The 12,363-nt window shown below is 40.8% G+C and overlaps 1 protein-coding gene across 1 annotated transcript; it reads left to right on the forward strand.

Moving 5' to 3' along the window:
* The first annotated feature begins 94 nt into the window (after positions 1-94).
* On the forward strand, positions 95-2,369 carry LOC126990287 (uncharacterized). Its single transcript, XM_050848851.1, has 2 exons — positions 95-1,518; positions 1,958-2,369. Exons 1-2 carry the CDS (start codon positions 1,041-1,043, stop codon positions 2,032-2,034), a joined length of 555 nt encoding a protein of 184 aa, XP_050704808.1. The 5' UTR covers positions 95-1,040; the 3' UTR covers positions 2,035-2,369.
* The last annotated feature ends 9,994 nt before the right edge of the window (positions 2,370-12,363 follow it).

The raw sequence follows: 12,363 nt of genomic DNA on the forward strand, positions 1-12,363 counted from the left end.
AGCGTGGATCAAAGACTGGCTCAATGAAAGAAAACAACGAGTTGTACTCAACGGACAGGCCTCCGAGTGGCTCCCGGTCACAAGTGGAGTGCCACAGGGGTCAGTGCTGGGACCCATACTTTTCATCATATATATCAACGACCTAGAACTAGGATTAAAATCCAATCTTTCAAAATTTGCCGACGACACAAAGGTGGGTGGGAAGGCCCTCACGACAGCAGACTGCGAAATTATCCAGAGAGACCTGGACCTGATCACTCGGTGGTCGGAAAAATGGCAGATGTCCTTCAACACTACAAAATGTAAAGTAATGCATATCGGATCCAGAAACAGCAACCACATATACCACATGGTTGGCGAACCACTACATGTTGTGCAAGAGGAAAGAGACCTCGGGGTCACCATCAGCAGTGACTTGAAACAAACAAAACACTGCAAGTCCGCCTGTAAGAAAGCCAATACAATGCTTGGGTTCATATCGAGGAACTTCGAATACAAGACGCCGGGAGTTATGTTATCCTTGTATAATTCGCTGGTAAGGCCCCACCTGGAATACGCCGTGCAATTCTGGTCTCCTAATTACAGGAAAGACATTGAATTACTTGAGAGAGTACAGCGCCGCGCCACGAAGATGATACCATCACTGAGGACGAAACCCTATGAAGAACGACTCGAGCGACTCAACCTCTTCACGTTGGAAAAGAGACGACTGCGGGGAGACATGATACAAGTCTTTAAGTACCTGAACAAGCTCAGCAACGTTGATCACTCCAAACTCTTCATGCTACAAACTAACCTGAGAACAAGAAACAACGGAAAAACAATTCAAGCAAAGCGATGCAATACCGACATCGGCAGGAGTTATTTCTCAAATAGAGTTGTTCGCCACTGGAACAGCCTTCCTGCAGAAGTGGTTAGCGCAGAGACCATCAACTCCTTCAAGAAACGCATTGATCGCCACTATGCTGCAACGGGTGTGAACTGAACGTTCCCAAGAGTAGGTACACAAGTGCTTTAATCCTTCCCTGCAAGCCACTCCTATGGCAAACGGATTGATTAAATCACTGAACGCAGGCAGCCTAGTAATGAGCCAACAGGCTTTCTGCTGCCTGATAGTCCATGTTTCCATGTTTCCTCCCTTCTACAGACACCTCGGAGGGAATCACAGGGAGTGGCACTATCCTCTCTCCACCTCCTATACCTCCATCACTACCACCTTCTCCTCCTCTTCCCTTCCCTCTCCTTTCTACAGACACCTCGGGGGGACTCACAGGGGGTGGCACTATCCTCCCTCCACCTCCTGTGCCTCCGTCACCACCTCCCTCTCCTCCTCACCATCTCTCCCTCGCACAGACTCAGGACTCTCAGGGGGCGGCATCGCTGGCATCGTCATCGCGGTGCTGTTCGTGGTGGCCGCCGCCGGCTTCGTGGGCTACTCCTACATACAGAAGCAACCCAAGGGCGCCAGGGACACCGAGCGGCAGCGACACAGCCTCGAAAATATCATGTATGAAGAAGGTAAGGGAGAACTGCCTGTGCTACGCGGGAGTGTGTTGGGGTGATGTGGGTTGTGTTGATTTACTTACAACTTTACATGAATATTCGGACCACAACGACCCAGCGGTCTAGACGAGGTGATCTTAAGCCTGAGTGAAATCATATCAAATCAAATGACCACCAATACTTTGCATTTCTACTCCAGCGAATGTTTAGGTGAAGGAAATGCCTGTCGATTTTTCTTTAATATTGGTAATTCTATACCTTTTTATTGTTATAAGCTGATGGTGATGACTATTTAAACGTTGATGCCACTATAGTTCTATTATGATAATGTTACTCCTGTTATGGTACGACTGCTGCTATCCTGCTCTTTATACCCCGCATTTGTCACTTACTTCATCCCTTGCCTTCACAACTGAGCTTTATTGGTTTCTTTACTCTAACAACCTCTTTGCAGGCACCAGCTCGGGCAGGGCGGGAGGGGCTGGAGGCAGCGTCAAGGTAGCCGGAGTCTCGGGCGGCACCGAAGCGTAATGAAGCACAGCCAAACCATTGCATGTAGCCCACCATTGGCTAGTTCATGTCAAATATCATCTGTACTTCATTGGTATTTATTTACCATCTCTCCTCCTCAGTTTATATCTTACCATGATCACTTATATATTTCATGTTGTTTCCTTCGCCACTTCATGCAGAATCGAGGAAACGCGACGTGGAAATAAGCTTCATTTTTTTTCCCTGTAACAAGCTTCGCTTTCGTTTCCGTCAATGTAAGGTTACATAATATCCCAATTTTGTTAGTTCCTCTGTTACGACCAAGGAGTGTAAGGGTTTGACTCTGGTTACAATCCCTGTGTGTGTGTGTGGGTGGGTGTGGGTGGGTGGGTGGGTGTTTAGGATAACGTTGAATGATCGTACGTTGTTGTAATTTCTTTATAAATAAATCATTTCTGAAAAAGAGCAGTTCATGATTTTAGCCTTACCTGATCTAATAATACACCCAACCTGTAAGACTAGTTCACGGGTCAAGTCTATAAAGTCTAAAAGGCAACACGAAATTGGTAACTACTTGGCGGCGCGGAAGGATACCAACACATGTAAGAAGTAAGAACAGACTTCAGTAGACGATTGGCAGTGCCGTGGTGAACTTACAGAATATTTTTTAGATTTTTTTTCGTGATTACTATAGTTTTTAAGACTTGACAAGGTAACGTGATGACTCTGGGCTGTGTGTGATCATGTCCCGATGCTGAGTTAACCGGTCGTGAGGGATTAACTTGGAAAAAGAGGATAATTTAACATTGATTTGTGTGTGGCTGGTTGGGCGGGAAGGCGAGGCAGGTGTTTATTGTTCACAGCAAAGGAAAAAACAAAAAACAGTAAAGTAATTACGTCTGGCAAAAATTTATTATGTCCAGTCTATGCGTGTTGTGGTATAAATCTTTACTGCTACTCCAATCTACTTCTTCACTGTTTCCTTATTGTTCACTTAGTGTTGAAAGAAATTCTGAAGCAAGAACAAAACTAAGCACTAAGTCAGTGACTGAAGCACGAATTCGTAATGTAATGTAGTAGAAGTACGGGAAAGGAGGAAAGTTGAGAAGCACAAATATCAGTGAATAAGATCAAGCAGTGGATGAGGAAAGACCAAAACTTACTGAAGGGAGTAGAAGGGCGCGAAATAATGACGAATGGAAGGATAGGATGAAGCAAGACTGAGAAAAAAGGTTCGAGGCGCGAGTCTCGGCGAGCAGTGGAAGGACAGGACGAGGCGCGGCGCTGGTGAGGGGGAAGCTGCCCACGACGCACCTGGGATGGAGAGACGCGTTCAAAATTAGTTCAGTTTGCCGACTCGCAGGTGTGTACAGCTAATTACCAGGTATTTAATTATGGAGGGAGACTTCTTGACATTATTTTGTTACTTTGCGTTTCATCAGTTTGTTGTTAATGTGGGACTTTCAGCGCTGCCTCTGTGTAGTGGGTAGTAGTGTGTATTGTATTGTCCCTCCAGACCATGGAGATAGTAGCCATGCTTGCTCCCAATAGTGATATATCGAAAATGTGTGTTTCTGCTTGTTTCCTTTTTCTTTTTCTCCTTTTCCTCTTCCCCTTCCTTGTTCTCTTTCCACGTCTTTCGTTCCTCTAATATCCCCCATTTCATTTTTCAGGCTTTTTCGTGACATGTTATTACCTGCAATTATGTTCCTCTCTCTACGCCTCCTCCCTGCTGTTTTGGTTTTATTTATTTTGTCTTCTTTAACCCTAACTAGCTGAGAAGGAAATGCATGGACTTTTTTTTTTATCTTCCCTAATGTTTCTGCTCCCTTTCAATCTTTCTCAAATAGTCATGGGTTTAAGATTCGTTTTAGTACCGTGCCAGCATTTCATTACCTACCTTATGAAACAGCACTAGCTCCATATATCTTTTCTACAAACGTTTAACAATCATGGAAACCCTTTCAAAATCCAATTCAAGGACTATTTATTGTTGAAAATAAGGGATAATATTCACGAAAGCGTAGCCTCCTCTGGCGGCGGTCGCGGCGGCGGTGCAGCCGGTGTTGCGAGAAATACCTCCTGGCAGAAATAAGTCGCATATACATGTGGGGGGGGAGGGGGCAAGGGTGGGTGCAGCCCCCCTGGTTAGAAGCGGGGATCGAAGGGGCGAAGCCCCCCCGTTAGTAGGTCGTAAAGTTCGGTTGGAATAGTTTAAATCTAAGTCCATATACACTAAGTCAAGTCACACGCAGGTTTGTGGGAGGAGACACGGCCTAGGCGTGGTTTATGCGTGACACTACTTGGAGCCAAACTAGAGAATGTAGAAACAGGGATTTAGAGAAAACGAGGAAAGGCGTACTAATTTAAATCAATCTCTTCAACATGCCTTCCCTTACACCCCACACCGCCGTTTGTTGTCATTGAAATTACAGTCACGCAATAGCACAATAAAAAAAGACATTTTTTCGTCAGTGGCATGCCTGAACGCGCTGTGAAAGAAGGCGAAAATGCACATCCAGAGTGCACATACGGCCCCAACTTTAGTCACCCCTGAACTGGTGGGAATTTTTTTTTTTTTTTTTTTTGGGGGGGGAGCTCCAAGTGACGTCATCCCGCTGCTCCGCCCCAAAACCGCCTCCTGCGCGTACCGGTCGCAGTTTTGAAGCAGAGACACTTGACTTGGTATATATAGACTTAGGTTTAAATATGCTCCCCCACCCTAAACCCTCTGCGAGCTATTTGGTGCCACCGCAGCCGCCGCCAGAGGAGGCTACGCATTCGTGAATATTATTCCCTATTTTCAACAATAAATAGTCCTTGAGTTGGATTTTGAAAGCGTTTCCATGACTGTTGAATGTTTGTAGAAAAGATATATGAAGAGCTAGTGATGTTTCATAAGATAGGTAAAGAAATACTGGCACGGTACTAAAACGAATCTTTACATGCGATGCCGGAATTTTTTTTTTTTCAGTAAGAGGCACCAAACGACTAAAAAGAAGAAAAAAAACGTTCGCTCCCGCAAAGAGGACAGTTAAAAAAGACGATAGAAAGGTTCAGATTTGTTTAGAGAGGTGTCTTGGAACTCCCCTCTTATTACCGCTGAAGTTGTAGGAAGGCATAAGAGTATTGCTGTCAAGTAAAATATCTTGGAAGATTACCTTATTTGGTCACACGTAGAATACTCGGTGTAAGTGAATATTGTATTACTGTGTAACCTTTTGTCCTTCAGCCCTGCATGTGTTCCCATTCTGGTATGATCATAACGAAAGGGATTTTTTTATATACTTCTGAGATGAAATTTATTTAGAGGGAATGAAGTGTTCTACGTGAGGATAATTTGATTACACACACACACACACACACACACACACACACACACACACACAGTGGCGTACCGAGGGGGGGGTCCATGGGGCCATGGCCCCCCCCCTTTTGCAAGGAAAAATGATAATGAATAAATAAACGTCACAGGAAAATAATAGGAATATGTATATTAGTATTCCGATTACGAATGTGTGTGTGTGTGTGTGTGTGTGTGTGTGTGTGGAGTTGAGAGCTCAGTGGCACCGACTGACCAAGTTTTGTTTTGAGTTAATGGTAGGATATAAGGTGTGCTCTGAGTGAAAAAAAAAAAAGTGAGGTGTTAAATGATGGGTTCATAAAATTGTGTGCAGAGTGCGATGTCAATTTGTCAACTGAAAGCGGCGGAGGGGTGTTTGTAGCGGGAGCGGGGAGACAGGAAGAAGAAGAATACGAGATTGGGATGGCTCTGGCAGAGAGAGAGAGCACGAAAGTCGTAAGTGTGCCTTCTCGCCTTCTTGCCTCTCATATTTACTTGATTTTAGGTGTAAGGCTCAGTCAAAGTGATTAGAGGACTATATAATTATACGCACCAAGTGCATTTGTCTGGTGACAGTGGTGAGTATGTAATATGATTCTGTACTATGACGGGGAGAGTGGCAGGCGACGCGAGACGCGTATGGGACCTGTAAGGTCGACCTTTGCCGCTATATTACTACCTTTAATGACCGTTTTGTGCTTGAGAGTGGACAGTGTAGAGTGGCTGAGTAACTATTGTATGTTCAGCGCCTGAACAATGGAGCTGCTGAGTTGAATAAGAGCAGGTGATCTATTTTGAGAAACATTCATTGACGACGTAGGCTCACGTGGCCGTAGCCTATTCATGTTATCCGTATAATATTTTCTGACCACAAATTCCAAATTTCTGAAAATTATGATTGATAGACTTCATTTTCTGTTTATGTAGTACTTTTTTTCTATAGCGTGTGTCATTTCTTGAATTCACGCAGGCTTGGGATTTGTGCCTTTCCATTCTTTACATATTTCCTCCTTGGTCACAAAACGCCAGAAAACGCTTCACGTACGTACTCTATCTGGTGTAAGAAAGTCACCACTGACTCGGCTGATGCCCCGGATAATTCAGTTAATCAGGTAGGTAAATAATGAAATAATGATTAAGAATAATTACTGCAATAACACGTTAGGTGAAAAATCCGCAGCCAAGCCTAATCTAAAGCAATAAGTGACCCAGGTTTTCTCATGAGTTTGGAAGTGCTCACCTCAGTTCTAAGCGTCACTAAACCCTTGCCAGAAAAGCTGCAGGGGTCACAACAAGAACTGATGGGTGCTCTTGGAAGTGTAACTACACAGCTGCATAAATGCATTTCAGTCCAATCGTGATGGAAATAAGTTCAACCAACTTTTTGCCCAAGCTGAGGAAAGGTACGGAGATATCATCCAGAAGCCTTGAACAATCAGTGGTCATCAGAAACATAATTAAGACTTACCCTCCAACAGCAACGCCATAGGAGTACTATAGAAGAGCTATTTTCCTCCCATTTTCGGACACTGTTATAGCACAACTCAGGGAAAGGTTTGCACCTAAACACATTAGGAGTTTTTGTTGGGAAATCTTGTTCCCTCGCTTTCAGTTGATACTGATTTTAGTGAACTGAAGGAGGCAGTTGAATTTTATGGAAAATTTCTTGATGGACATGCATATCTCGTTGAAGATGAATATCTACGGGGGCAAAGTTATTGGAAGCGTCGTGAATCTCATGAGGTCAAAGCAAGTTGTTGAGACATTGGCATGTGCCAAAAAATTGGGCACATATCCAAAATCTTCCACCTTATTGCAATTTTTTCAACCCTACCTGTTAGCACTTCCACCAATGACCGATCCTTTAGTACCCTTGCTTAAAACGTACCTTTGGAACACAATGAGTGAAAGTCGTTTAAATGGACTGGCCTTACTTTGTCTATTGTGACACAAATCTTGATCATGAAGTCCTTGATGAATTTGCACGTAAGAACAGACGCATAAATTTGAGGTAAACCAGTTTCAATGTATTGTTGTTAACAGTAACTAATCTAATTCATCTAGTTAATTATATATATATATATATATATATATATATATATATATATATATATATATATATATATATATATATATATATATATATATTCATAAAATACCTGACCCAGTTTCCATGTATCTTTTAAAAATATATATTACAGCACCAGCCTGTATAAACGAAGATTATACATGTTATATGAATATAACATTTTTTTTCCTTGCCAGTATATTACTTTTTTGTTAGAACATGTAGTTCTAAAGTAAGTAGTGTTGTTTCGAGGGTAATTTTTTGCAGTCCAAATTACAGAAATGAACAAGATTTTAAAAGTAATGTTCGCTCAAGTAACATAAAATTAGTACTTTTAAGATAATTTAAATCTCCCAGATTTATGTTGTACAGGTAACTCTCGATTTACGCGAGTGTTGCGTTCTTGAAGAGGTCGCGTAATTCAAAAACAATGTAAATCAAACAAGAGGTAGGTTTCTGTCGAAAAATAAATACCGTAATTTTCGGCGTATAGCGCGCATTTTTTCACATAAAAAATGCCTGAAAGTTTAGCCCTGCGCGTTATACGCTGAAAGTACAAATTTTTTATGATTTTTTTCTTTTTTGAGATGTTTTTAAGGGTCTGTTTTTCGTCTTATCCAATAACAACGGCAAACTTACCTTTATTATTGTTTATAATCCTTCATAGTCCGTAGCTGTCCCATAATATGTTACCATAGAATACAGGGCGATCTAATAACTACTATACAAAGACTAAATCGGTGGAAGATCGTCCATGCCTTGCTGTTATCCCGTTTTTCCGTCGGGTGCCATTTGTATGATCTTGATCTTGATGTCACAGGTGGCTTAAGATTGTATGACTAAGGAGCAGTACAAGCTACATAAAAAATCATATTGGAAAAAAATGTCCATGTGTTCATTATTAATTATTAATATTAGTGAGAATAATGGGGTAAATATGATAATTATCAGAAACTGTACATCATGAGTCTTGTACGAGGAGTTATTTCACACAATCCCAGCCAGGCCGCCATTTGCATTGTTTACAAACCACACAACCACACCCACACAGCAAACAGCTGCATGCCGCGTGTCACCAGAACCGAGATATCCACTCGGGCACTCATTCTCAGCCTCTCTCGTGTGAGGAAGAAATGAGGGACACCATGAGGGGCTGGCTAGTATTGGTACCGGTACCGAGCAGACTGGTACCGGTACCGTACCGTATTGTTGGTACCGTTAGTACCGGTACTAGCGTAGCAGCGCAGGTACGGTATTGTTGTTCAAGTGGCGCGCGGGAAGAACTGAGCTCAGCTGTGTGGCCGTGTGAGTCCAGTTGCGTGAGACATCTGGTGGCCACTCCATAAAATATCGCGTATAAGTGAAAAAACGCCTAAATTAAACATTTCTTTGGATTTTGGACCCCACGTTATTTAAAAAACGCGTAAACCAAACTCGCGTAAATCGAGAGTTACCTGTACTTATATGCTACCAACAAACTTCTAAAATGTACAATGTATGTATATGTATGTATCAATGCATATATGTATAAAAAATAAATTTACCCATGCGATCTAACCCGAATCTTCCAGCTGTATGGGACCCCTGCGCTTGCAATGATACTGGACTGGAATTTCTCTCTCTCTCTCTCTCTCTCTCTCTCTCTCTCTCTCTCTCTCTCTCTCTCTCTCTCTCTCTCTCTCTCTCTCTCTCTCTCTCTCTCTCTCTCTCTCTCTCTCTCTCTCTCTCTCTCTCTCTCTCTCTCTCTCTCTCTCTCTCTCTCTATATATATATATATATATATATATATATATATATATATATATATATATATATATATATATATATATATATATATACATATACATACACATATATATATATATATATATATATATATATATATATATACATATATATATATATATATATATATATATCAGAGCTGACTACCGATTGACATTTGGGATCGGTACTACCGGCAGATTACTGCCACAAATACCGATCATTCGGTATTTTGAAGAAACTACCGAATACCGCTACCGATCGCATGATTGGCAGTCAATCGGTATCGGTAGATTGAAAAAGCGAGCGCGGGACTTTTTTGTTAAGACTTAAGAGAAGACGACCCCGGCAAAATGAAACGGACAAGTTTCAACACGTTCGAGCGCATCTATGGGAAGCAGTTAGCAGGAAATTCCAGGTATTACTTTGACGTCATCACGCTTAGCCAATCACCGGCCGTTCTGGGCGTTCTCAGCCAATCAGAGGCAGCCACGACCTAAGAGATTCTCGCTCCGCCAAAAAGTTTTGGCGGGAGCCCCTTCTGTTTGGCCTGCCGACGCGAGTAGCCTACACCTACGCTCTAGCTCCTACGCTCTCGACAACGTGCTCAGCCTCATCGCCTAGTGTTTTAAGGGGGTATCCTCGATTCAAATCATGGTTTGGGCTCAAATTTGTCATTGTTAGGTTTTCATGGTTTCAAGTAGTCCCGGGCTCGGAGAGTTCAGTGCCGCGCCAGCCGTACGAGAACTTTAAATTTTAAAGTTGTCTCAGCGCTGTTAAATCCCACCCCCACGAGGCAGCGCTGAGTGCGTACTGTTGCCATATGCAGTGAGGTCAGTATATTTATTGTTTATACGTTATTTAGACCATTGAAGTATGTTTTTATTACATACTGCAGTATGACAGTTTGGTGGTGCGAGAGGCTGCTGCTGCCATGCAGGACTGACTCGGCGTGAGTGGCGCGCAGTTTTCCATCTGACAAGCACAGATGAAATTCCAAAAACATAGCAGATGTCCAGAAGGGTGGATTCTTTGGTGTTTTTTATAAGAAAGCCTTTGGCTGAGAAGAGACTCACCACCTCTCATAAAAATATGAAAATAAAACGACCTTTTCAGAGGTGAACTTCAAACTTGTGCTTGGTGTATATATAGACTTGACACAACCTACTCTTTCTCTCTCACGATGTTTAAAAGGAGAACGCAAATAAACAAAATGAATCCTTCCATAGCAAACTGTGGAAAGATGCTGAAAACCAAGTTTCATGGTGCTCAAACAACTATGTTTGCTTTCCACATGATGACCGTCTTGGAACATAACAAAGGATACATTGAGATGTTCCTTGCTCCATGAAATCTTTTGGAGGACATCAGAATCTGGAACCGAGGTCAAACTAGAAAAGAAAAGACTCTAAAAAGTCATCAATGAAATATCCTTCCAAGTGGAGGAAAAGATCTAAGATAAGGCAAGGATGAAAAAGTGGAGGGATATGGTGGAGAGAAAATTTTAAGGAACCGTAGTGACCACCAAAAGACATCAACATTTACCATATATTTTTTTTTTTTCGTTTCCAAAACAAAAACAATGACTGCTTTACGTTCCTTATAGAATTCTGGAAAAAATGTTATGTATTGTGCAAAAAAACTGTAGGATTAATATTTCTATGTGAAATTCACATGTAAAATCTTTAAACATGATTTTTCTCAAAATGTTGTTTTTTAGTGAGTTACTAGATATCTGATTGGAAATATCTCATCACCACTTACATCAATTCTTATTTTTTCTTTTCAGTTCTCCAGTTAGTGGGACATAAAGAATAATTTAATCTTATAAAATGAAGATTTTTGTTGATCTTGCTTCTATAAAGTACATGCGTTTGAAGGTAAAGTTTTCTTTAAAATGTGGATATTTTTACTTATTTATTCATACTTTTGAAAATAAACAAATTACGGAAAATAAAATAAGATGAAAAGTTTCCATATACATCATACTTTCAGAAAATGCCAAGTAAAATGTTCTGCAAGTATTTAGAAGAGAGATATTAAAACTTAAAAAAACCCAAAAATTTTAACAAAAATATTTATAAAAAAAAAAAAAAAAAATCAGATATCTATGAAACTTATGGCAAACCCATTTCTTTTCATGCTCTTCAATACTAGAAAACGGGAAGTTTCTAATGGCAATAATAAAAAAGTTTTTCTGAATCGAGGATCCCCCCTTAAGTGGCAGTGTTTTTAAGTCCACCCGCCGCGGCAGCAGCACTTAATCGTTTTGTGCTTTTAACTTTTCAAGTGATTTTCCTTTTTTAAACTTTATTTTACATTAAAAAAGTTTTGATCAAGTCAGTGAACTATTTAATCATATTGTTACGAACCAGAGGTTAGGATATGCTGTGTGTTGAGTGAGTGTTTTGTATGAGGGAGAAATTCATTTATTAAATAAGTTATGTATTTTTGAACTTAAAAAATGTATTAAAAGACTCTAATTTACTTCTATTCTTAAGTTAACCGAAATAAGAGAGAAATAACTTAAAATGTGTGTTATGGGCCTTTAAAAGCATTTTTTTATTATATAATTATAGAGTTTTTTAATCTAACGATACTGAATCTATAACGATCGGTAGATTTCTGAAAATTCACCGATCTACCGATACTCGATTGGACGCGGCTCGCTACTGACTACTGATACTGGTGGTAGATTTTTCACAGAATCCCAGCCTGATATATATATATATATATATATATATATATATATATATATATATATATATATATATATATATATATATATATATATATATATATATATATATATATATATATATATATATATATATATATATATATATATATATATATATATATATATATATATATATATATATGTTATGAGGCGGTGGCTGAATCGACAGAGTAACAGCACCGCGTTCAGGAGGATGCGAGTTCAATCCGCCTGGTGCCACCAAGCTGGGATTTTCAGCCGCCGAGTGGCTTAAATCTACCCACATGCTGTCCAGAAGACCACCCATCAACCCGGACTCTAGATTCTAGGATTAAAGATGAGCCCGGAGGACAGCATGAGCCAGTGCAAGATGGCGCCACTATAAACACTCGCGTGCGCCAGAACGGGCTGTGCCGACCATCAGGCCCCAACTGGAAGAAGCCTACCGGCGTAATAGGCAGCAACGTAAATATA

This window comes from Eriocheir sinensis, unplaced genomic scaffold, assembly GCF_024679095.1.
Source record: "Eriocheir sinensis breed Jianghai 21 unplaced genomic scaffold, ASM2467909v1 Scaffold1525, whole genome shotgun sequence".
NCBI classification, from domain to species: domain Eukaryota; kingdom Metazoa; phylum Arthropoda; class Malacostraca; order Decapoda; family Varunidae; genus Eriocheir; species Eriocheir sinensis.

Excerpts from the sequence above, each read along its gene's own strand:
- LOC126990287 (XM_050848851.1), top strand. The coding sequence starts at position 1,041 with ATGGCAAACGGATTGATTAAATCACTGAACGCAGGCAGCCTAGTAATG. Across the intron at positions 1,519-1,957 it reads AAATATCATGTATGAAGAAG|GCACCAGCTCGGGCAGGGCG; the intron begins GTAAGGGAGAAC and ends ACCTCTTTGCAG.